Raw genomic sequence first — 25,870 nt, 5'->3', positions numbered from 1 at the left:
GTAATGCTGCCCCCGGGCCCTGGCACGTCCCTCCCTCCCCGGGCTGCTCTGCCCCGGGAGCCCCGAGCTCCCTCCTTCACCCCCTGCAGCCCGGTGTGCTCACACAGGCTCACACAGGGTTAATTCAGATCCCTGGGGCCAGGCCGGGTGGGGAAGGGAATGTTCCAATCCCAACTCCTGCACCCCAATCCCTGCTCAGGGCAGAACCTTTCTGCAGCCCCAGAGCAGCGCAGGAGGGTCTGGGCGCTGCAAACCCCTGCAGGTGCCCCAGATCCCCTCCCCTAGAGCCTGAGGGGAGCCAGGCAAGTGCCCTCTGTGACCATTCCAGTTCTTTGTGCTCCAGCTTCACCCCAACCCGGCCAGTGTGAGAGCCCAAGGAGCCACAGCACAAAAGGACCTTCTCTCCCTTCCCAGGAGAGGGCTTCAACACCACCGACAAGCACAGCTTCTACATCAAATTATTCCCAATTTAAGTCAGAGCAAAGTTAGTTTTCAGCTGACAGACAAAGCCAGACTAAAGTAAAGCCATTGCAAGTAAGAAATACAGGTTTAATTGCACTTTATTTTCCAAGAAGTGAAATGCAAATGCCTCAGGGTGTCTATCTGTAATAGGGAACAAGAAGTGGAAGTTGTTAGTATGAGCAATGATTGCCCCTGGGACACCAGGGCACTGACACTCAGAGCAGCACCAGCACCCCCAAAAATCCAGTTTCAAACACCCTCATACTGAGCACTGAGTGATGCCCAGGAAGGCCCAGGTCAGGTCACCCTGCATGGCAGCAGCGTGGCTGTCACAGGCTTCGGTCTCTGCCCCAGTTTCATCTGCATTTGGCAACTTGTGGCAAGGGTGGGGCACAGGGACCAGCCACACCCCCCAACACCAACACCCAGTGCCCTTTTGGGTGTTCTCCTCCCAAGAAATCACCTCCAGGGGGACAGGGATCTAACTCCAATCAGAGCCTGTAAAGGCAGGTGTAGAAACTAAACCACAGAATTAGTAGAATTAGTTTAAGTCCTTCCATTTTACAAAGGGGTTCATTTGTTTTAAAGACTTCTGGGGTGAAGTTGTGTTAGTGCCCATGAGTAAAAGTGCTGTGAGAGCCCAGGCTGTTTGCCCAGCTCTGTCCTCACTCCTTTCCCCTCCTGGTCCCCTCAGAGTGCAGGGTGACACCCCAGACCGCAGCCCAGCCTGGGCCTTGTGTCCCACCCCTCTGTACCATCTAACTGGCGCTGGGATGGTCACACTTTAACAGCAGCAGAGCCAAAGGCACGGGAGAGGGGCTGGGCTGTGGGGAAGGACTTCCCAAACACACAGCACAGCCCAGAGCGGGGCTGCTGCTCCCACAGGGAAACACAGGCCAGCAAAACCACCTCAGCTCTGGGCACAGCAGGAGCTGAGCTGCCTGTGAGTGTCTGACTAACACCCAGCAGGGATTGGGCTCCTTGCACCCAGCACAGCTGCTCAGGTTTCCCGGAGCTCCAAGGCCCAGCAGCATCTGGGTCAGTGCCCCCCTGAACCACCTCAGCCCCCAGGGCTGCCCAGGCTGCCTGTGCAGAGCCAGGGGCTCACCAGAAACTCCTGACTGGGACTCCTGGGGAACCTCCAGTGGCACATGGCTCAGACACAGGGGGGAGAGGGTGCAGGGTCCCTGGGAGCCACCTGGGCACTAAGAGAAATATTCCAAGGAGTTCATCACTGGGGAAGGAGATTTTAGTCTGATTTTTTAACAGGGTGTTGCCACTGCAGGGTCCTGCCAGACTTGCTCTGCTGAAGCTCTTCACCAAGTTCCTATTTGCAAAAGGTTTGAGATTAATGAATCCAGGGCTCAGGGGAGGGGGCCAGAGGGTGGCTCCTGCACTCAGCCCAACCCCAGAGTGTTTGGCAGCTCAGAGTGACAGCGCTGAGCACCCACGAGTGCAGGAAGAGCCCGCTGCTGCCAGCCCCCATCCAGGACAGGACAGGAGCTGGGAAGTCCCTGCTCATTCCCAAGGTCCCACGAGGGCAGCTTGCCAAGGGCTCAGAGCACAGAACAGGCCATGCCCAGAGGAGAGGGCTCAGCAGCCACATCTTCATCCCAGCCAGTCCAGGTCATCGTCATCATCGTCACCGAAGAGCGGCGCGGGAGGGGGACGCCCCTTCATGCTCTGCAAGGCACACCAGAGGGAAACTGGTCAGCCCCAGCAGCTCCCTGGCATTGCATAACCACTGAACAAACTGCTCTGAAATCTCTGCCAGCCCTGAGGAATTGGGAGCAAGAAGCCTCATTACCCAAGTTATTTCTCATGTGGAGGTTTGCTGTTGAGATTAGGTTTAGATTAGATAGCAGGAAAAATGTCTTGATGGAAAGGAATGTAAAGCACGGGCACAGGCTGCTCAGGGCAGTGTGGAGTCACCATCCCTGGAGTGTTCAAAAAGTGGATGGATGTGGTACTTGAGGACATGGTTCAATGGTGAATGATGCTACATGGATGGCTGGACTTGATGATCTTAAAGGTCTTTTGCAACCCTAAGGATTCTGTGGTTTTGTGATTCCAGGAGCTGCTTACAGCCTAAAAGGGTTTGGAGGGGGGCCAAACACTAAAACCCTTCAATTAACCTGCAAGTCCCACTGATTTCATGCCAGCAGCAGTCTGTCACTACTCCCTCAGCAAAGGCAGCCCCTCCCAGCTCAGTCACTGACCCCAAACACTCCTGATTTACACAGGGAAGGGATGGGGAGCTCTGAGCTCAGCCAGGCCCCCACTGCCACAGGGAGGATGTTACAGACATTCTTCAATCAGAGCAAACACCCAAATACGTACCACTTCCTCCTCATCCTCCTCTTCAGAGGGAACTTGAGGCTTCAGTGGTTTAGGAGATGCTGTTTCAAAGAAGTTGTCATCCTCAAAGAGGCTGCAAAGAGATAAAGAATGAGCAGCTGGCTCTCAGAGGATGGGATTTGCTTTTATAAGTTCTGAGAGCTGGCAAAGCTTTTTTGCCAAGGGAAACCTTTGCGGCAGGTCCTGTTCAGCAGTGCACAGCAATTCTGGGACCTGGCAGGCACCAGGATCACTGCACAGGAACTGCACACTCCCCTGGGAATGGTCTCCACTGCCTCCAGCAGACACAATGCTGCTCTGGGGCTGCTCCCAGGGGAATGTGCCCTGGTCTGTGCCAGCTCCTGGCTGGTGCCACCCAGAGCCAGCACCACGAGGGGCTGCAGCCCCAGCCTGTCCTGTCCTGTCCCAGCTGCTGTCCCAGCCCCAGCACCACCCCTCACCTGGAATCTGTGTGCCTGGGGCTGTGTTCCTGTGATCCTGGAGCTTCTCCCAGGACAGCTGAGCCTGGCTCTGCTCTGCTGGACACTGAGGCACGTTCCTGCTCGGAGCCAGCTCCATCCCACGGCTCTGTGCCACTCCCCTCCTCCCCATTTAAGGGAGGAGGCTCTAAACCTCCCCCAGCCTCCTCTGCCTTCTGCTCCACAGCTGGCTGTGCTGGAAGTGCTGCCTCATCCACCTCTCCTGGCTTGGCTCCTGGGACAGAAGGCTCTGCAGCTGCTGCCTGCAAGGACACTGCAGAGGGATCCTGTTCTGGGTCAGCCTGCCCGATGGGAGCACCCTCCAGCCCAGGAACAGGCTGTCCTGCAAGCTCAGGCCCCTTCTCAGCATCCAGGCTGCAATCAGCTGCAGGAGGGAGATGCTCCTCCTGAACCTTCTCTTCTTCTGCCACCTCAGTGCTCTGTGTCTCCTGCTCCTCCTCAGGAGCTCTGGGCCCAGCAGGGTGAGGAGCAGCCTGGCCTTGCTGCTCAGGCTGCAGGCAGCCTCTGGTTTCTTCCCCAGGATCAGCTGGGGGTGCAGTGCTCTGTGCTGGGCTGTGCTGCAGGGGCTCTCTGTGCTCAGTCTTGGCTCCAGGTGATCCCTCCTGTCTCCCTGCTGCTGTGCCAGATTCCTCATTTTCACTGCCATGCTCTGCTTTCTCCTGCTGCCTGTTGAGCAGCTGCAGTGTCACAGTCTGGAAAAGGGAGTAGAGAGAACACACACCCTAAATACAACCCATCACAGATCCCTGCATCACCTCCTCCTACCAGGCTGCTTTGCCACCCACAACAAATTCTCCTTCAGTTATTTCAGTCTCACAGTACAGATGTGAGGTTTTAGCCCAAGGCTCTCTCTTTTCTCACCACTGTCATACCTTGATAGTGTTCATGACAACCCCCAACACTGTCCTGCCACTGTACATCTCATCCAGCTCAAATTCACCCCGAAGAGACTGAAATACTCCATTCATGATCTTCTTTACCTGCAAAACAGCATGAAAGGAAACAGATACAATTCATCAGCATGTGAAGCACTGCACTCAACATCAGGCACTTCTCCAAGGGAAGGAACAATAAATCCAAACACACAGAGGTGGTTTTTCTACTTTCCAAAACAGAAATTCTCACATCAGACCACCTTAACTCAAGACCACCCTATGTGACCCAAACTGAGGCAGGCTGCACAAAGCCATGGCAGACTTGCACTTCTTACTTATTTTAGTTTTTAAGCCTCAGTGTAGAACTTTAACAAGAAATAAAAGTCAGACAACAAAGTGGGCAGCAGGAAGATGGAGTGAGGCTGTTTACAAGGAATGACAGGACACAGGGAATGGCTTCCCACTGCCAGAGGGCAGGGATGGATGGGATATTGGGAATTGGGAATTGTTCCCTGGGAGGGTGGGCAGCCCTGGCACAGGGTGCCCACCCTGGATCCCTGGCAGTGCCCAAGGCCAGGCTGGACATTGGAGCAGCCTGGGACAGTGGGAGGTGTCTCTGCCCATGGCAGGGGTGGAATTGATGAGCATTAAGGTCTCTTCCAAGCCAAACCATTCTGTGTGACCATGACTCCAGGATAAAATCCCACCCTTTCTTCCTCTGTGGACTGTTACTACAAACACAGTGCTCTGTGGAGAAAATTATCTTTTTTCTTCTTATGTCAGTTCAAAGAGAGGTAATTCAAGGTAAATCCATTTGCTTAGGATGGAGAAGTACTGGAGAGTCAAGCTCACTTGCTCAGTGTAGTCTGCAGGGGAAGATCCATCCTGATCCTTCTGCAGCTCCCGGATCTGTTCCTCGTAGCGAGCCCTGAGCACCCCCACGTCTGCCTGCAGGGCTGAGTACTGCCAAGGGAAAGGCACCCTCAGAGCTGCTCCTCACACCACAGCCACCTCCAGGGCGACCTGGCAAGGGTTTTAGTGAGGCACTAGCTCTGAGTGTTGTCTTAAGCATGTCCCAAAAACAGCACCCAAGCCAGCCTTGGAGAGTCACAATTGTGTCATCAGCTCCTCGAGTGCCACCAAGAATAGGTGGGTGCAGCACCACTGAGATCTCAGTGAGATGAAGGCTGGGTTTGTTCTGGTTTGCCCAAAACCACATGAAATGATCCCTTGCCTACCATATTCTGGACCTCTCATCCTTGTTATTCTGGACTAGCCTGAGGCTGGCTTTCCCTGCACTCCAGTTCCCATCCAGTTGCTGTGTTATTCCTTTACCTTCTCTTGGATAGGCTCCAGCTCCTCCAAACGCTGCTGAGCCTCAGACAATTTTTGCGCCTCTGCTTTTTTTGAGTGTTTGAGAGCCGTGAGCTGAAACACAAGAAGCAGAGCAGGTACAGCCCCTGGCAGTGTCACCCACTCCAAACAGCCTCTGCTCACCACCAGCCACTCAGGACAGTGCAGCTAAGTGGAAGTTGTAGCTGTTGCTGCAGTTCAGCACCATCAGCACCTTGGCTCTCCCTCCTCCACAATAAACCCAACCCAACAGAACACCTGCAGATGGCTGAGATCAAGCTCCATGACAGGCAGGCAGTCCAAGTCAAGCCTCAGTTAGGTGGGAGAAGACTGTTGGTTACATCTGCTGGTGTTTAGTGCCCATTTCAGCAATAAAGAACAGCTCTTTACCTTCTCTTCCAGCTGGGCCAGCTGGTGCTGCAGGGAGTCCCTCTGCTCACACAGCTCCTGGCACTGCCGGGCGTGCTGCTCCCTGGCTGAGGCCAGGGCACGCTCACACTTGGCTTCACACTGGGACTCCAGCTCTGCCTGTATCACTGACAGCTGCCATGGCACAAGAGACACCATCAGGAACACACACCTCATCTGTGTTTGCACAGGAGCTGGACACCCACAGACAGTGCAGCCACAGCTCCTACCCACACCTCTCACTTCAGCTCCAGCCACAAACCCCCAGGCTGGCCAGATGATCTGGCTCAGATTTCACATCTCTTGACATATTTCTGAACAACCTTTCACTCCTCACAAGTCCCATATTCTTCTCTCCACTAGAATCTCAATTTGGTGCCTCTCCTTTCCTCAGTTTGACACTAACCCATGAATTCAAGCAGGTAATGCTTTCATTTGTCCCCTACCTGAGCATTTTCACATTATTTCCTACCTGTGGGCTCCCACAAGCCCTCCAGACATGGAGCAGCAGCTCCCGAGTCCCCACCTGCTCTGCTGCTGCCTGGTCAGTCGAGGTCCGGGCCTTCTTCAGGAGCTGCCGGAGCTTGTCCAGCTCCTGCTGGTGCGACCTGCGAATTTCCTCCATCTCCTCCTCTGCCTGAGCTCTCTCTGAGAGGGATTTCTTCTTCCTCTCTGCAAGATTCTGCAGAACAGGACATAGAATAGGCCAGACTGCACCAAAGCAGCTTTTCTCCCTCAGGCAGAAAGAGGTTCTCTGGGCAAGGAACTTCATCACTTAAATCAAGCTGAGGTTATCTCAGAGGTAAGGAAGGTTGACACATTACTGGGTAAGACATTAAATAAATAAATAATAAATAAAAAGAAAAAAATAATAAAAATTAATTCAATGAATAATAAAGAAACAATTTAAAAAATTAACATATGTACAAAGGATCCACCAGCCTGCAGATGAGTCAAGATTTACTTAATTTACATATTAAAAAGCAAGACCCTTTGGTTTTTGGGTTAACCTTCAGTAAACAACCAAAACTGTATTGCTGGCACTGGACATACCCTTTCCAGAGTCTCCTTTTCCACTCTCAGGTCTGTCAGCTCTTCCTCCAGTGCTGCAATCTTCATATCCAGCTGTTTGCGGCTCTGCTTCTCAGCCTTGAATCTGCTCCGAGTGTCCTGAGAGGCTTCTTGGAGCTCTGCAAACAAATCCCCACACTCCCCTGTGAGTTTGGGTGCAACTGCCACTGCAGGGGAGCACATTCTGGGGGCTGATGGGGAGGAACAGAGTCTCCTGCACAGTGCAGTCAACTACTCTGCTTGTGCCTGCAGTGGGGACTAGAATTTATCAAGAGCAGCCTGTTCCAGTGCTTTGCAACCATTGCTGTGAAGACATTTTTCCTAATATCCAAACTAAATTCCCCCTGGCCCCACCTGAGCCTGTTCCCTCTCCTCCTCCTGTCCCTGTTCCCTGGAGCAGAGCCCCCCCTGCCCCAGCTGTCCCCTCCTGTCAGGAGCTGTGCAGAGCCACAAGGTCCCCCTGATCCCCCTTTTCTCCAGGCTGAGCCCCTTCCCAGCTCCCTCAGCCTCTCCTGGGCTCCAGCCCCTCAATGTCCTTCTCATCATGTGGGGTCCAGAAGTGACCCCAGGATTCAGGGTGGGGCCACAGCACAGAAGGAATGAACAAACACCTCAGGTTTATCTCAACTCTCACTGGAACATCTCTGGCTGCTCTACACGAGGGTGGACAGAAAAGCCAAGAGATTGTTCTGCAAAAGGCATCTCTGTAACAGGATGACTTTCTTTGTTGAGTCATCCCACTTTGCCTTCAGTGGTGACAAGGATGCACATCCCTCAGATATTTCAGTGCACCCATATCCTTCTTCCATCCCCTGTGACTGGTCCTAGGGAAAGCAGGAAGATACCACAGAAGACAGGAAAAAACTACAACTTATCAAAGAAAAGAGCCATGAAAGAGCTCTCACCTGCCACCTGTGCCTGCAGCTTGTTGAGCTGTGCCTCCTGTCTCTCTGCATCCTGCACAGCACAGGAGAGCTGCTTCCTCAGGTCCATCTCCTTCTTCTGGTGGGCAGTGAGCTCCAGCTGCAGCTGGGAAACCTGGGCAGTGGCAGCTGCCAGCTCCTCTGCAACTTTGGCCTGGAGCACAAATGGAGCAGGAAAAGGGAGGGGGGAGAAAAAGGGATGTGTGAGGAAGCAGCAGAACTGTTCTCAGGAAGAGCTGGAAAAGGGCTGGATGCCTTATCAGGGCTCCAGATTGAGGAGGCAACAGTGACTTTTTTGCCATGTCAGTTTTGTCCAGACTGACTAGAAAGCTGCACGAGGCCACCAACAACTTCATCATCAGTTCAACCCAGTGACTTTTCCTGAAAAGGTTAAGTATGTTTAAGCCTGGTACCAGTGCTTGGTGGCTCTACTCAGTTTTAAGGCTATGAAAACATCTATTTGAGTAAAAAGCCTGGGCTCCAACATCTAATTGTCTTCCATAAGCTTACAAATCACTGAAGAGCCACTTAAACACAGGCTGGTCCCAGCCAGGAGAGTATCTTGTCCCCAGAGCACAGAGCACGAGGTCACCTCGGCTGCCCTTGGGCAAGGCTGGCATTTCCCAGCACAGCTCTCAGTCATTTGGGGACCTGTTTAAATTTAGGATTGCTGAGAATCAGTGATTCACCCAAAACCAGGCACTAGCACAGCTTGTTAGACAACTCATAAACAACGTTAGCAGGGGCTCAAGGCATCAAGACAGACACAAAGTCCCGTTCCCAATCTTGTTGAGTGACACAAACTTCAGAGAATGCTCTGCAAGACAGTATTTGCACAGGGAATCCCTAAACAGCTTCCACAACTCTGCCTGTTTCAAGATTCCCAACAGATTTTTCACATTCTTGAAAAAGGTAAGGTCAGGAGAAGTGGATTTTCTCTCTGCTTTATCCCCCTAAGAGAATTCCCTCCACACGAGGACCAACTCCCTCTGGCACAGAAGAGCTGTGAGCAAAATTGTTCCAGCTATGGTGATGATGAGGATGTGCTGACCTGGAGGGCTGGGATACCACACCACTCATTTTAAAGAGGAGGCAGCATTTCAGAGAGTGGCCAAAACCAGGTCTGCTTTCCTCTTGTGCTTCCATAAATGTTCCACTGCTACACTGACTCCTGGCATGCTAAAACAAAACCCCATGGCACAGCTAAAGACAAGTAAAGGTTACTTTAACCCTGGCCTCTGACTTTAATGGCAAATAAAGAAAACAAAAATAGGAGATCCTATGGCAGGAAGTGTTACTAGACAAAAGTTTCTACAGAGGATGCTTCATGTCCACAGCTCAGCTCCAGCCTCCAGCTTTCAGGCAATCCTGTGTGACCTGTACCTGCTCTGCCAGTGATCCTTTTCTCCCATGGGGATTGGAACAAGCAGCAATGTGAGAGAATTCATGGAAAAGGCTCCCCAAGAAAGAGGGGGCCAGTGAGGAGACACTGCCAGTTCTAAAGCCCTTTTCCAGTGAGGGATCTGTGCTCATTCCAGCTCTGAGACAGTTCTTTTCATGCCAATCTGTTTCTAGCTCAAGAGGAAGCTGGGCTGGCACTTCCTAGGGCACAACCATCTACCACCTACACAGTCAGCAGACACTGCCTCACCTGGTCCCAGCCCCGATCCACTGGCAGCATGTGCTGGGAAGAGAAAGCAGTGACAGGAAACAGGAAGGGTTAAGAACACAACTTAAAAGGCAGAGGCATTCATCAGCAGAAAAGCAAAATGCTTTATAACAGGAGCCTAAGGCATGCCAGAGAAGCCTTTAAATTACTCCAAGGACTGTAAAAGTTTAGACAGAAAAAGGGAGTGAAGCCTGATGTAAAAAGAAAGACACTAAAGGTATCCTTAGGGTACGTCACACACCAGAGCAGGGAGCAGTCCTGGCTGTGACCTGCACTGGGGAGGTGGGGAATTACTAAGCCTTCACCTAAAACTGTGACTTGCTGTGCCAGGGCCAAAGATCCACAACCCAAAAGCAGTGAGTAACCAACACCTCAATGATCCTGGGTACAACCAAATAAATGGTGAGCAAATCTGTGTGTAAACAATGGATAAGACAGCTTCCAATCAATCCTCTTCCCTGGGGATTCAGTGACTGCAGTCCCAGGGCAAGCTGGGTTAGATAAAGGGAAGAGGAAGGAATACCAGCCTTCATGTTTACAGTCAATACTCCCACAGAAGCAGGGGAAGTCTCCCAATGCAAGGCAGGGTTTTCCTGGTCTGGCCTGAAGCCTGTTTATATAACACCACCCCTGGGCAGTGACAGCCCTTAGTCAGTGGGGTCCTGCTGAAGATGAGGCCCAAAAGACTCCTGAGGATCTTATACTTCTAAAAGATGATTCCTCTCCAAGTTTTACTGTACCATCAGGATGCTGCCCTTGCTGAGAAAGGAATTTAATTTATTATTTCAGTCCAACTTATTCCTGGTTAGAATCTCTCACACTCCCACATATTGTGGGTGTACAGCCTGGGCTAGGGGTGGGAAAGCAGCCCCCTTCCCTGCCTGCTCTCAGCACCATCAGCCCTTCCCTGCTCTGCTCTTTACCACACTTCGAAAAGTTGCAGTTCTGGTCAGCTTTAGGTGCACCAAGCTGTGGTTCTCACACAGAGGAAGCATTTGTCACATTTGAACTGGAGAGAGACAGCTCAGCAGGGCAGCACAGAGCAAGACTGGACTTGGTGTAGTTGAAGAAGCCAGTGCTTGGGAAAGCAGAGCAGGCACCATGCAGTGGCAGAGCCAGAGCAGCACTCCTGGGCTAGGCTGGCCTACAGGAATGGTTCAGGATATACAGCCATGCATAAATGCATTTCACTGGTTTAAAAGCTATTTCCCAATAGTTCCTGTCATAAAAGCACAACGTGTTACTGGGAGAAACAAACAGCTTCTGATTAGCATTAGAAAAGCACAAAAGTGCAATGAAGAAACTCCAGCAGGAAATATTTTTTCTTGTATCTATATTCACTCTATGTCAGTTATAGAAAAGGAATAAAACTCTTCTGGAACTATTAGTACAACTAAATAATTGAAGTATCCAACTCAAAAGCCCTGTGATACACAATTCCTCAATACATTGGTCACATGCCTACACAGTTAATAAATCAGACACTTTCTACAAGGTAACAATATTAAACTTATGACAGCATGAAATGGTTATATTCTCTGTGATGCTTTGGACATGAAAGCCATCAAAACATCCATTTTTTTCCTCAAAACAAAGTTCAGAACTGCAGTTGCCTTCTAAGAAAACTGCCTTGACTAACAAGGCTTCAGCTTGTTTTAATGCAACAACCCTGGCTTTGTTCGTGCCACTGTTACCTTCTCCTGCTCTGCATGCAACACTCTTGCCTGTGTGTTCTCGTTTGTTGTCTGCAGGGAGTGGTTCCTCTGCTCCATCAGCAGGTTACTCTGCTCCACATACCTGTGAACAGGGAGACTCCGTGGGCATGGCTGGAAACACAGGGCTTGGAGGCAGGGGCTCAGACAGAAAAGTGATATTGCAAAGCACAGGAGCTCTGCTGAACTCGTGACAAGTCCCAGACAATTTCACAGCATGTGCTGTGCTAAGAGGCTGATCTCAGAGGGGTGGGAGGGCTGTGCCTGGCACAGCAGAGATTTTATCAGCTGGGAGAAGTGCTTCACCTTTGAAAATGCCTCATGCTCCAAGAGTTTTGGTAACTTGGTAGCAGCTGAACTTCACAAAGGGCACCACGTCCCCTACAATTTCTTCACCTCACTAAAAAGCCAGCACAAATAAAGAAACTCCCAGAAGCAGGGCAAACGTGCTCAAAGACAGCATGAGGGATTGTTCCCCTTTTACACATTCATGTTTACTGTAAATCAGAGTTTTGGGGATAAGCCCTTCAGAGAAAGGATGGGAGGAATCCTACCTTAGAAAAAGAATTCAAAATATCAGAATATGGCTGTCTCCTAACAAACACCCCTCAGTTATGCCCAAGTGTAAGCTGCAGAGTCTGGAAATGCAATGAGGCTCCCACCCCTTACCTCTGGTTGCGTTCAATCAACTCACTGATCTTCTCATTCTGCTCCTCAATCCGACTGCTCTTCTCAAATATCTCCTGCTTCAGTCTCTCATTCTCCTAAAGCACAGCTCAGCATGAATATTCATCTTACTCATACTTCCTTGCAGCAGTTCCTAAACCTTTGGGTTTATTAGGGGCAGGACAGTGGTGAGGCTCATCCCTTCTGTGGGAGCAGCTCAGGAAGGCACCTGCCACATTCAGCAGAATCCTGGCACAGGAGAGCAGCTGCCAAATCACATTTTAGAAAATATCGTGTCTAGTTGACTTTTTTACCCACAAACCCCAAGTTTTTAAGGTTTCTGCTTAGAAAGATTTCAAAGCATAAAATTAAATGGTGAATAGCAGAAGCAGGTGGTTTCTACAATGTGGTACTTCAGCTGTGAAATTGTTCTGCTGGAGACTGGGGGTTAAATCCATAATGCTTTGAGAAGCTGAACTCCTCCCACATGAACCTTCTGTCAAAACCCATTAAATGCCAACAACTCTGACTCAGAAAATACCCAAACCCCAAAATGCTGAGAACTTTTAGGAGGGGGAAAGAGGGATGGAAATCATTGTAAGTCTCATCCTCATTCTGAGCACACAAAACCACACGCCACGGGTGAACATTTGCTCTCATTGAGGGTAACAGTGGGAGCCCCAGCTCTTGCTGGAACTGAAACCAGGCTGGCCATGCTCACCTGGATGATGCGCTGGATGTTGCTCATGATCATGGAGGCTTCCATAGTGACAGAGGAGATGCCAGGCAGCAGGGAGCTGTTAGCAGTGCTTTGCTTCTTCAGCTCCTCCACCTGCAGGGAGAAACCATTCTTAAGCCATTTGAAATGAATTTATGGGTGCAGGAAAGAGTCAGACATGTGCAAAGAGGCATTTCACTGTTCTTTCTGCTCAGCTACAGTGAATAGGCACTGAATCAAGTGTGGCACCTCCCAGAGGGTAGGGAATCCTCCAAACAATGCATCATATGATATTCAAGACAGTAAGTCAGCACCTTTCCCCAAGCCTAAGCTTTGTTTTTACACAGCAGCTGAACTGCTGCCACTTCAAGGTGTGATAATACTGGAATTTTACTCATTTACTGTATCACTTAATGCAGGCATTTAAATAGAGCCAACTGCTCTCAGCACACCTGGAGAGAGAAGTGTCCTGAGCAAGCCATACCTTGGCAGCCAGGTGATCCATTTTATCCCTACCTTGGCAGCCAGGTGATCCATTTTATCCCTACCTTGGCAGCCAGGTGATCCATTTTATCCACGACTTTGCTCACAGCCAGTCGGATTTCAGTGTTGTGCTGCCGAGCTTCTGTCATCAAAAAGGAAGTGACATCTCCAGGGGCTTGAAGGGAAAGGAGAGAGATTTATAGTGTCAAGGGGGAAATACCTGCACAGAGACACAGCAAAAGCTGGGTAGCATGAAGCCTGCCACCAGCAAAGCCACTCTCTGCCCAGAAATGAAAAGGACATGGTATTTGGAAAGTGAATAATGTAGGTATTTCCCAAATAACCTCAACAAGCAGGTCTGAGTACAGGAAATTCTTGAGCCACATGACAGGTCAGCTCAACAAGAGCAAACCCCCAGACACACCAGAGCAGCAGAGGGACAATCAAAACACAGGCACAATCAAACCACAGTGAAGGTCAGCTTCTGAAACTGCACTGAAAAAACTGGCTCCAAGAAAGGTTCAGCTGCACTCAAGACTTCACCAACTGGGATGACTTAATAGTTCTTTAAATGCATTTGTTCCTTCCTAGGTTTTGCCTTTTACAGTTCAATTCTTTCCCTGGCTGGTAGTTTAATTAAACCTGGAAGCACCATCTACCAAATTCCTTTAGTAATACCCAGTCTTAGGAAGACACAGAAATTCCAGCCCCCTTCACACTGCACAAAGCTCTTCAAGGTAAGAAAGAGATGGGTATTTATTAGGAAGAGTTTGCCCCTATTTGGTATTTAAAAATAAGCATCTGTGAACAGCACAGTGCTACTACAGCCATAAGTCACCATCACCAACTGTTTACTGCAGGTGTTGCAGTCCTCTGAGGAGCAGGTACCTTTTAAAACATACCTTGGTAAGGAGCAGGATACATCTGACCCACAGGCTGGAGTTGAGAGGCAGATGCAGCAGTTTGGGGGTAAGCAAATGCCACTCCTGGATATGCCTTGCAGGACAAGTTCAATAGGTTAGAATGCATTTTGTTATTTCTCCATGTCCTCACAGTTTCACAGTTTTTGAAACCCAAGAGCAAAGATGACGTTTCAAAGAAAAAAAATCCAAGAATTAAGGAGTTGGAGAGTCAAAATACACAACACTCATTGTGAAAGGGAAGCAATACTTTTTTTTTGAGGGTTAGTTCCCACCTTCACTGAAATTTCAACAAAACTGTGTCACCCTACATTTGTGAGAGTCAAAGCTCAGCACGTGAACAGTTCCCTCTGAAGTTATGTTAATTTGAACACAAGCTTATTTCCTAAAAAAGGCTCAGAAAGCACAACACAACTTGATTGCAACTTTACTGCTCTTTGGTGAGGAACTTGGAATTTTTTGTTGTATCCACTACAAAAACAGGTATTAACAAAGCCTGGTTCATCCTTAGTTTAAGAACCCATCATGAACAAAAAATCGGCCCTTTCTCAATAAATTTTAAGAGGCATATGATGAAAACCTGAGAATGCCAAAGAGTCACAGGAAACGGTCTGGAATTCTCACCCTTAAAGTCCTTGCTCCCAGCAATGGAGAAGACTCAGGAGAAAGGACAGAAGTGCCAATATTCTCCTTGATTTCAATTTGGTACCTGAAAGCCCTGTGCTCCTCCAGGCAGAGCTGAATGGGGCTGGATCGTTGCAGGAATTAAAGCAGCAGAAGATACTGAAGGTGCAGCACCAGATGCTTGAGGTACTGAAAAGGAAAAAATTAAGTCAGCATGCTATAAAGGAGCTCAAAAGAATTTAATTCACTTAGCGTTAAATGGCAAAAAAAACCCCACCAACAACCAAACCACTAAACAGACAAAAGCCTGTCTGCAACCTTGTGAAAATTAAATCCAGTCAAGCAAGTGATAATAGGTCAAGAAAAGAGTAACCTTCCAGAGAAAAGCCACTTCTAGCTCCATTTAAACAACCTCTTCTCATTCAAAGAGAGATGCTCTGAAGTTCACTGACACAAGGTGCGACTCAGACTGACTCTGAAGGCTGCTCTGATCAGCAGCTGATGTGACCATTCCATCATGGGAAGTCACATCCAGCCCTGCAGGGCTGCCAGCCCCATGCTGCCCTTCACTTGGATTTCCATCATTCCTAAAAGTACTGTTCACTGGGAAAGGATTTGTAACATTCCATTTACAAATCCCATGGTCTACAAATCTCAGTGCCCAGTGACAGGACAGCTCAGGCATGGTGAGCTCTTCCTCAAGCACAAGACCACAATGAAGAAACACTTCAAGGACTATCCTGTGCTCCATGGACAAGTGGCTCATGGATCAGCAAACCTTATCAGAAGCTTTCAGCTCCTATTTCAGCTCCTGGAAGGAATGCTCTGTTCCCATAGCCCTCCTGGAGTGGAATGGGAGTGCAGCAGCTCCCCAGCACTTACCTTGTGTGGACACTGTGGGCAGCACTGCCTGAGCTGGCTGGGAGGGTCTGGTTGAAGCCACTGGCTGTGTTGTCCCTCTCAGAGTATTGGGATCCTAAAAACATTTCTGCATGTTACAAGAAACATCAAAGAACAAGCAACAGCCTGAGCCCAAGGTCACTTGAGACAAGGTGTTGCCCCAGGAACCCAAGTGGAACCTTTCCGTCACAGAACCAGAGCAGATTTCCCTGGAAAAGGGCAGAGCCAGTGCTACAGATCCCACTTCAAGCAACCCCCAGTGCAGGAAAAGCAGTGAGAGAGTCACCCTGCTGTGACTGGTACCTCTATTTCTGAGTCACTGGAGTCCAGCTGGCTCCCTGCTGTCCCAGCAAGGAAAGGCAGCATGGGCTGTCCCATTTTGGCCATCCGAGAAATCAGCTTTGCCTTTGCTACATCTGGGTTCTAAAAGAAACATTTAATTACTCTCCCTTTGTCTCAGCTCAGGCTTTTGGGGTATTACAAACATTTCTAAATCTCAGACTGAATTTTGACTCAATTTTTCAATGACTGTGTGAAAATCTGCTCTTCAACCACAAGGTAGCACCAGGATTGTTAATCTGGTGTGTTTTATATATTCTCTTACTGGGATGACAGTGCTGTCACTACAAAGGAAAATCTATCCCTGCACAAAACACCAACAAGAAAATGTGTGAGTTCAGGAAGCTGCTTAGCAGCTTTTTCTGTCTGGAGGTACAAAGTCTTCTCATGCAGCTCTATAAACTCATCCTGAATGTCCCAATTCCTCTGTTACCTATTTTAAATTTGTCCATTTATCTCAAAAGACAACCAGCCTTGTGAACATTCACATGGTCAAAGTCACTTTGCTTTTAAGAGCAGGAACTGGGGCTCGGGTTCCTCAGGTCCTGGTAATCACTAAGGTTGGAAAAGAATCATTAAGGTTGGAAAAGACCTTTAAGGTCATGGAGTACAGCCATTAATTATCAAAATTCCTTCAAAAGCAAGGCCCTAAGCTGCTGTAAGGTGAACATTCCAGTGTCTTGCATGATGCTCACTTTATCTTTAGCAGTACCCAATGCTTAAAGTGAAAATAAACTTCTCTACTCAGGCTTCAAATTCGGAAAAGGCAGCACTTACTGCGAGCTGCTCACTGATGGAGTTGGACTTGGCCCGAACAGCTGGCTCCCTGCAAAGCCAAACAGGAGTGGAGATTAGCCAGGAGCAGTTCAGGAGCCAGCATCCTGCAGTTATAGATACTGTTAAATACACCTCTCCCTAGGAAAGCTGTTTTCTCACATCATGAGTGTTTCTTTTAGCCTGCACTTCTGGAACATTCTTTGCAGTGTTATCTGTAGATATCTTCAGGACACCACTGCAGCCCATTGGAACTGCTGATTATGGAAAGATAATTTTGCTGATGGCTTTAGCAACCACATTCTGGTATAATTTTAACCAAGACCAATAAATTACTTATGGCAACAAGAGCAGCACTTACTTGGACTCCCTAAAAAGGGTGACACATTTAATTTAAGGAACAGAACATAGAATTGTTAAGGTTGGAAAACACATCTAAGGTTGAGTCACCAACCACTAACCCAGCCCCAGCATGTTCAGCACTAAACCCCATCTCCAAGTGTCACATTTGCATTCTTTGAGCACCTCTAGGGATGGTAACTCCACCCTGGGCAGCCTGTGCCAATGCTTGACCATTCTATCAGTGAAGGTTTTCCTAATACCCAGCATAAACCTCTCCTGGAGTAACTTAAGAGGCGATTTCCTCTCCCCACTCACTTGTTATCTGGGAAAAGAACCCAGCCCCATCTGGCTACACCCTCTTCTCAGGGAGTTGTGGAGACTGAGAAGGCCCAAACTGATGACAACGATGCCAGCTGAGATGAGACAGCTGTTAGAGCAGCACCCACACAGCTCAGTCCCACTGGATCTCAGGAATGCTGGAATGATTTCCTTCACTGGAGTCCATTCCAGCTGCTTTAATCAGAAAGTCAGCACTCAAACAGAAAATTCCAGCAAGTCCTGTTAGCAAGCACTGCTCTGCCACATGGAGGGCACTGAGGCCCTGTATTTGCCAAATGAGCTGTCAGTGCAGCTCTGTCCTGACAGGCATCACCAGCATTAACACAAAGCTGTTCAGGCCATGCTGCCTCTTACCCAGGCTTTGGAGGGATGGTGGAGGGAGGCACTAAACCAGAGTCTGAGGAGAAGCCATCTGAGCTGGGAACTGGAGAAGGTGCAGGGGAATCCCTTGAACTGACACTCAGCCCATCTGAACCAGAGCACTCCTTTGCCAGCTTCACCTTAAAAAGCATGAAGCAAAAAAAGAGAGGTTTTTCTGGGTTCCTATAAAGTTTTTCATCAATTTGTGATGCCACTGCCCACGAAGCTCCTGCACTTCAAGGAAAAGCAGCCAATTGATTCAGAGCTGGAGAAGCTGAGTCTTTACATCCTTTCATTCCTCCCACAGTATTGTTTTCCCAGGTGACTCACAAATAAGACAGCTAAAAGATCCCAAGACAGTTACAACAGACAAACAGCCTTGAGGGATTTTCTGGGTTTAGGGTTTTGTTTTGGGTCTGTTTGTTTGAATTAAAGATACACATCTTGCTGAGGTTTCTAACAGTTTCTGAGCTGGAGTTCTGAACAGCAGGTTCCCCCCTTGCAGTCACAAAAGAGATGGAAACCAAACATTTGGCAGGAGACACTCACCCTCCTGACCTCCACCTCAAAGGCCAGCGTGGAGTCTGGAGGGACACGAGCAGCCACGCCCTGAGCCCCGTAGGCCCAGGCTGGAGGAATGATGAGGAACCGTCGTCCTCCTTTCTTCATGCCCAGCATTCCTTCTTCCCAGCCCTTTGGTTTGCACAGGCAACAGAAGAGAAAGCAACATTTGGATCAGTGACATTATTTACCCCAATTAAGAAAACTTCAGGCAAAGGTTCCAAAACACATATAAAGAGATTCTTGCAAAATCCTCTTTATTTTCAATGTGCAGCACTAAACCTTTGTCTTGCCACAAATCCTGACAGCCAGTTGTAAATTCCAGTGTTAAGTGAAGAATAAAGATGCAAGCTCACTCAGCATTCTGGGGAAGAACTGGACTCCAAAGAGAACTGAATTGCTCTGGTTAGATTTACAAACCAAAGAGTATAGTTGTAACAAGGAACATGAAGTCAGAGCAATGCAAACTGCCTAAGGGATGCCAGCACTGAACAAGAGGGCTCTAACAGCCAGGCAAAATTAACAAGATCCAGGATAAAACAAAGTAGACAAATAGCACATCTTCAATAAAAGACAACTTGTAACAGGTCATATATGAATTATACAGGTCATACATGAATTACTCAGGTCATGGAAGTGACCTGAACAAAAGCATCTCTGACTCAAACCCTGATTTTATGGGATAACTTAAGGGAGTACCACAACACCTGGATTAAAAATTGTTTCCTTCAGAAATAGGGTTCCCCAAGACCAAGGGAATGGATTAAGTGACTTCCAGAGAAACAAAGACAATAAAACCCCAGTTCCTGAAAACAGGAAGTTTCCTTTGTTACCAAGGAGGACAACTCCTGTCTAACACTGATGTTGAGAAAGAGACTGGGCTCTATTGTGCAAAGCCTGAGTGAGTCACTGTCACAGAGTGCTTCCTAATAAATGAAACAGAAATAGCACATATGATTCCTGAACAAGATCTGCAGTAATTCAAAGCCCTGAGACTGGAATAATTGTAATGAAAGTGCCAGGAGTTGTACCTTGATGACCTTTCCAGACCCCAGCTTCAGCCGCAGCAGCTTGTCTTTGTTAACATTAGAGTCAAACACCTGGAGAGTTGAACAAGAACACAAAATACATTGATTTCTCAACTGCTTCAAGATTCTGAATGCTGCTTTACACATTCCTTAAACTCCTAGAACCTCTGGTTAAATGCTATTTCCTATCCCACTACTACCAAAATTAATTTTCAGCCATTAGACAGAGCTTTAGTCCATTTCCTGAAGAACAATTTTATGAAGAGAATAACTCGAGACTCAAGACTTCAGACCTGCTTTAGGACAGGGCTGAGTCAAGCCAAACACAACATTAAATATTCATGTGTGCAAGTGCCCAAAGAAGTTTAAAAGCATTTCAATCACCTCCCCCTGAACATAACAGAATAATAGAAACATTAAGGTTGGAAAAGCCCTCTAATATTACCAAGTCTAACCATTCCCCCAGCAGTGCCCTGCTCACCACCAAACCATGTCTCAAGCACCACATCCAGATGGTTTTTGAACACTTTTAGGGATGTGACTCCACTGCTGCCCTGGGCAGCCTGTACCAATGCTCAACAATCCTTTCAATGAGGATTTTTTTTTTTGTAATATGTCAGAATCCCTTGATATTCTATAGGCAATACACATGACCCCACTTACAGTGCCACAAATGCCCAGAGTACACCTTTAAATCAACACCTGTACTATGCTGTATGTGCAGGTTCCTGCCAGGGACTGTCCTACCCAGCATGAGGAGGTGGCAGAGGTGTCTTTACCTGTCCAAGCCCGTTGTTCTGGAACAGCCATCCCGTATAGGCAACCTCCAGGGAGTCTCCTCCTTCCACCCCCTGCCCTTCTCCCAGGAGGAGATCCTGGCAGAGGACTGAGTCCAGTGCTGGAGAGCTGTTGCATTTGGCAATGCACACCTACAGAGGAAAAGCTTGGCAGTGTCTCTGGCTTTTCATGGACAAGTCCCACTCATGAATCTGATGCACTCCTTGCTGTACTGATCCAGCCCACACCAGAAATGCACTCCCAGGGCATTCCACATCTCCTTGTGCTGAATGCTGCTGATTAAACACCCTCTGCTCCACAGAACCATTGATATGCAGTACTTGGGAATCTTGAGGAGCAACAGGCTCCCTGCCCCAAAGAGATTTGTTTTAATGAACACAACTCAGGGCAGGCTCCTCTCAGATGTGCCTCCATCACAGTTATGCAGCCACTCAAAGCTGAACTCCAGTGAAAATAAAACTTGATTTGCCCCTGCTGTAAACCAGCCATCTGCCTGGCCCAGAGGGGAGCAGTTACCTGCCTACTGAAATCCACTGCTGCCTTCTCTGACTCAAACATGATGGACCAGTTTTGTCTCTGATCATCATAGAACGTGCTGTAATTGTTGGGCTGAACCTGTGGGAGAGGAAATCAGTTCTATCTTAGACATTAAATGAACTAAAAACCCACATCCAGAAGAAGTTTAAAATAAGAGCTACTGAAATTAAGCAGGAAGAACCCTGCTGTTCTACTGCCCAAGTTCACAATTAGCTTTTATTTAGGTGCTCATTATCATGGAAGAATAATTATAACTCAAATATGTGAGCAAATATTAAGTTCTTCCTACATGCTGCAGTTCACACAGGAAGGTGAAACCTTTCAGAAGCTTCCTTGAAGCTTGGTTCTTTAACATATACTGAGAATTTTGAAGTGAAAGTAATTTATATTTCATAGTTTATTGTATTTAGGTTTCCAGAATCAGTTGGAGAAATCACTTCTTCCTCACTTCTAAGCCCATGTCATCAGAAGTGACTATAAAACCCATTAATTTTTCAAGAATGTGCTTGAAACAGTAAGCTCTAAGATGGGACATAAATTTCATTGTTTTGGAGTGAAATTTCTATCTCTCATACCAAGAAATTTGATGCCATCTGATGACAAGCTAAGAACAGTAAACAAACATGTCAATTTTCTGTAAAACTGGCAGAAACCAACTTCCTGAGAGATTCCATTTTAGAGTTCACAATGCTCCAGATTGTTCTCAACAGCAGGAAAATGCTGAGTGTAAATTTTCTGAGAGAAAATATTTCCTTTTTGTCATTTCCTTCTGCTTACTCAGTTATATTCTCTCAGACACTTAAGAATTCTCAGCAAGAGGGATTTTGCTGGTTTTATCCATTACAGGGCTGCAAACCCCAAACACTTCTGTGAGCACAGGTAATAATTTACCTGCTGCAGGAGCCTTGGTTTGGAAATCTCCTGAGGAGGTGCCCTGCCAAAGGGAGCTGTCACAGTCTCTTGTGCAATACATGAGGAGGAGAACAGTCACACTGGGACACCTCCAGCTCTGTCACTCAGATGTTTGATCTCAAAGGTTAGAAACCAAGGCTTAAGGGAGAATTTTAGAGCCAACCTTGTGTTTGCTGTGATCAAAAAAGGCTTTTCCAAGCCAGAGTCTCACCGTGAGCACAAAGCCTGGGTGGATCCTTGCAGAGGTGATCTGTTGTTGCTGGCTGATGTAAAGGAGGATCCTGTACTGGATTCCACAAGGAATTAGACAAGGAAAAAGAACAAAAACAGGAGCTCAAAATGTCTTCAATTGTAAGGTGCTTTGTCACATGCAGAGCCTAAGGCTCAGTATTTATTTGTCAAATATACCACAACAAAAATACTTAACACAGTTTTGTGACACTTATTAAAACTGGTTTATTCTCAAGGGTTTTACTTAGCTGCAGCAACCATGCAAGTGGAACTCACTGTTTTAAAATAAACAATATGCTTTAACTAATTCCACATTTTTCGCAGTTAAGAGTGGAAAAAGATGGTGCACTAACCCTTCCAGATACAGAAGTCACCACGCATGGCATCAAACCATCACAAAGGCATTTAGGTTGGAAGAGACATCCAAGATCACTCCCCCAGCACTGCCAAGGTCACCACTGACCCATGTCACCAAGTGCCACAGCCACATGGCTTTTAAACCCCTCCAGCAATGGGGACTCCACCACTGCCCAGGGCAGCTGTGCCAGGCCCTGATCACCCGTTTGGGAAAGACATTTTCCCTAAAGAGGTTTTTTATCTTTGCATCAACCTATTGAAACAACACACTGAGTTGGATGGAGTTTTCAAAGTACCAAACAGCACAGATATGAGACATATTGACATATTTGGCTCTACTAAACATAATTTATTATGGAAATGTGATTTCCTTTGTGCACCTGTACTGGACACAGCTCAGTGGTGAATGGAGAGTGACCCACTGACTGCCCCCAGCCAGATGTGATATCACACAGGCAGCCTGAAGAAAGCTGGTTCAGATTCCTCCTGCACTGCCTCTCCTCCCCAGCTCCCCCAGAACAACAGAGCTCAACACTTCCCAGATCACTGACTCAGGAATTTAGTTACCAAACTAAGATTTATTTTGTTCTTGCCAAAGCAGAAGCACCTTAGTGAGACATGAATGAGGACTTGGGGGATATGAAACATCACAAATACCAACACCAGGGATGGGTGAGAGTTTTCAAATCAACTTTCAAACACACCAATTTACTGGGCACCTCAGTTCTTTGTTCTTCCAAACACTTGGGAAGGAAAGATGTTTTTTATACCAAAAGAATACAACTTAAGCAAAGCATCTCTGTACTGCTGGACAGAATTTTCCTTTATATCCATTTCCATGTGCACAAATACATGATCCAGTTGTCAAAGACATTTGGAATAAATACCAAAATTACTTCCAGAAACACTGCAAACTATTTTAGGCACAAGTTGTAAGGGATCTTACAAACTCACAGACTGCAGGAAAGAGAGATGTCACCAAGGTGGGTGGCTGAGCCCCAAGAAAACCCAGGAGGCAGAATGGCAGCAGGAGAACAACATCAAAAGCAAAACACCTGGAGAGCTCACAAAAACACCAACTCATATCAGTGAGCCCCCAGCATGGCAGAGTTAGGGAAGGAAGTGTCTCTCACCTCTTTGGTAGCATGGTTCCCCACTACAGCTGCTCCATACTTGCCTTGCTTCAAGTACTGCCCATTTGTGCTGCAAGATAAGGGAGACATTCAGCTGCACAACTGTCCCTAACTCAGAATTATTTAGAGTTCAGATCCCTTTCCTCAAGTATGAAATGTCAGGCAGTCTTGCTTAGCTTAGAGACATTCCTGCTTGCCCACAGGCAAGAGCACACGTTGTGCAGTGAGTTGAAAACTGCCCTCACAGATCCAGGGCAGAAGTGTTTTTCCATCATGGCAGCACCAAACAGTTATAGTGCTCTCTCTCACTCTGCTCATACCTCAATTCTCAAGTGTATGAACCACAAGGATGTGACAGAGCCTCCTGAAGCAGTGCACATCTCAGCCCAGCAGCCAGGACACAGCTCCCAGCCACAGCCAAACCCACAGCTCGCTCTTTATCTCAGAACCTCCTCACCCAGAGCTGCAGCTCAGCAACTGAAATTTTCTTGAGCAGAAACTTCCATTGCCTTGCAGCATTCCCACCATGCAGATATGTCTGAAAACAACTGTCTCTTCCCATTTATGCAGGAATATCTCCCCTTTGGGATGAGGGACACAGACTGCAGCAGAAGTCACTCACTATCGATACGCAAGCACTGCGGTGGCCACCAGCACCGAGGGGGCTCCTGAGGCTGCCACTGGAGCCTTCTGGGGCTGGCCTGTGGGGACAGAGACAGGGACAGCTGTCAGAGGCACAGGACTGGCTGCTGGCACCACCACAACACCTTCCTTCCCCCAGGGAAAAATAACTCCAGTAGGAAATTACAAAGAAACAAAGACTCGTGTTTCAAAGTCACCCAAGGCCAGCTGAAAATCCAGGTGTAGGAGGGCACTGGAGGAAAAGATCCCTGAGGAAAGCTCAGGAAATTATTTGCTCTTCTGCTCTTCACCAGGGCCCCTGTTCTCCCCACACACATGTGCTGCTGAGTGTGTTCCCCATACTCAAGCCCAGTTACTCACCAGCTGCTGTCTGACCCTTCTTGGGCTGCTTTGGTGCAGTGAACTGGAAGAATTCATTTCCCTGGCTTGAGACTGTTTGATCTAGGCCAAAGAGAGAGGCTAATCTGGCTCTAGAAAGGGAAATAAAACCATTTAGCCTTATTTAACATGGGCATTATACTTTGGAAGTAAACAAAGGGCTGTAGGTTAAGTTGCTTTATGCTAATTAACAATTTAATTTTGAATAGGCAAAACTTGTAGATGAAGAGGTTGGGAAAGTGGCACAATTGTGTTTCATTTCCTCAAAAATTGACTGAAGGTGTAAGAACTGAAACTACACAAAAAAAAAAAGTTACTTTGAAGCAATGACTAGAAGTAGCTTGATATGTAATAGTTGATTCTTACAATACCCAAAATATTTGACAGAGAAACCACCATTCAGGTCCTGGAGTCTTTTGTATTTAAATGTCCAGGCAACACATTCTCCCATTAACTTTTAAAATGGGAGACACTCTCCCAGCTAAGGGCAGAGGGTTTAATGCTGGAGGTTATTCCTTCAGGATACATTGTTTGAAATTTCACTGCTTCAAGGCCGGTTGAGCATAACTGGCCTGATATCACGGGGCAAGGGAATAATTCAAACAAAGGATGCCACCACTGCCAATGAATCTCCTTTGAAACACAACTGAACTTTTTATAAAGAGAGAAGATTAGTTTATAAGGAAAGCTCCTGGAAGGGGGTGGGGAGTGGAACTGCAGCTCTCGGAGCTTGTATCTCTTGCCAGCGATACAAAAACCTGGATGTGCTGCGCACAGCCGCGATCCCGGCGGGCAGCCCGGGAGGAGCCGGCGGCGGGACAGCGGCCCCAAACCGCACCTTATTCAAGTGGAAACACCGAGCCCCGGAGATCGCGGAGGGTCCCAGGGGAGGGATCCCCAAGCAAAGCGGAGCCCCCAGGCCGGGTATCGAACCCGCTGCCCCGGGCACACCGGGGCCGCTCCGAGCCGCGCCGGCAGCCGGAGCCTTCTGGGCTGCGAGTACGGCGCTCCCGCAGCGGGACAGAGCGGGGCACGGCCCCGGCCGCGGCCCCGGGCACAGGAGGGCAGCCCCGGCCGCACCCCCGGGCACAGGAGGGCAGCCCCGGCCGCACCCCCGGTCACAGGAGGGCAGCCCCGGTCACAGGAGGGCAGCCCCGGCCGCAGCCCCGGTCACAGGAGGGCAGCCCCGGCTGCACAGGGGCGGCCTGCCCGCCCCTCACCGCCGCGGGCCTTCACCGGGGTCACGGCCCAACGGCCTACCCGGGCCGCCGCGCCCACCCGGCGGCGGGGAGCGGGTCCCGCCGCGCCCCCGGCGCTCACCCGCTGGCCGGGGACAGGAAATCGGCGTCGTCCTCCTCCGCCGCCGCGAACATGGCCGGCGGCCGCCGGGGCGGGCACGGGCGGGCGGCGGCGGCGCTTTACGGCCCGGCGGCACCGGCGCGGGGGGCGGGGCTTGAGCGTGACGTCACAGGGGCGGGGCTTCAGGGCACAGCGGGTGGGGGCGTGGCTTATAGCACT

At 48.6% G+C, this 25,870-nt stretch overlaps 1 protein-coding gene across 3 annotated transcripts; it reads right to left on the bottom strand.

Moving 5' to 3' along the window:
• Nucleotides 1-542: 542 nt before the first annotated feature.
• FKBP15 (FKBP prolyl isomerase family member 15) lies at nucleotides 543-25,813 on the bottom strand. Of its 3 annotated transcripts, XM_030286897.4 has the most exons (30): nucleotides 25,673-25,813; nucleotides 24,335-24,444; nucleotides 23,955-24,033; nucleotides 23,333-23,402; nucleotides 21,823-21,897; nucleotides 20,679-20,777; nucleotides 20,144-20,293; nucleotides 19,368-19,436; nucleotides 18,325-18,468; nucleotides 17,770-17,915; nucleotides 16,738-16,786; nucleotides 15,925-16,044; nucleotides 15,604-15,697; nucleotides 14,807-14,910; nucleotides 14,080-14,173; nucleotides 13,243-13,352; nucleotides 12,698-12,808; nucleotides 11,980-12,074; nucleotides 11,293-11,395; nucleotides 9,581-9,613; nucleotides 7,912-8,083; nucleotides 6,989-7,125; nucleotides 6,462-6,617; nucleotides 5,918-6,070; nucleotides 5,510-5,602; nucleotides 5,027-5,137; nucleotides 4,172-4,279; nucleotides 3,261-3,991; nucleotides 2,803-2,893; nucleotides 543-2,145 (listed from the first exon to the last, which is right to left on the bottom strand). In XM_030286897.4, exons 1-30 carry the CDS (start codon nucleotides 25,723-25,725, stop codon nucleotides 2,071-2,073), a joined length of 3,735 nt encoding a protein of 1,244 aa, XP_030142757.4. In that variant the 5' UTR covers nucleotides 25,726-25,813; the 3' UTR covers nucleotides 543-2,070. The 3 variants fall into 3 exon arrangements, with proteins under 3 accessions (XP_030142757.4, XP_030142758.4, XP_030142759.4); XM_030286898.4 differs by lacking the exon at nucleotides 9,581-9,613; XM_030286899.4 differs by lacking the exons at nucleotides 24,335-24,444; nucleotides 25,673-25,813 and having other exon boundaries at nucleotides 21,823-21,892; nucleotides 23,955-24,039.
• Between the last annotated feature and the right edge of the window lie 57 nt (nucleotides 25,814-25,870).

This window comes from Taeniopygia guttata, chromosome 17 (assembly GCF_048771995.1).
Source record: "Taeniopygia guttata chromosome 17, bTaeGut7.mat, whole genome shotgun sequence".
NCBI lineage: Eukaryota > Metazoa > Chordata > Aves > Passeriformes > Estrildidae > Taeniopygia > Taeniopygia guttata.
Note: the sequence above shows the minus strand (reverse complement) of the source record. Positions and strands in the feature narration are given on the sequence as shown.

Bases quoted from the DNA above. Each gene is read 5' to 3' on its own strand.
- FKBP15 (XM_030286897.4), bottom strand. From the start codon at position 25,725: ATGTTCGCGGCGGCGGAGGAGGACGACGCCGATTTCCTGTCCCCGGCC. The intron at 23,403-23,954 runs GTGAGTGACTTC...CTTATCTTGCAG, and splicing joins GCAGTGCTTGCGTATCGATA to CACAAATGGGCAGTACTTGA. The intron at 20,778-21,822 runs GTGAGACTCTGG...CCTCTCCCACAG, and splicing joins ACCCAGGCTTTGTGCTCACG to GTTCAGCCCAACAATTACAG.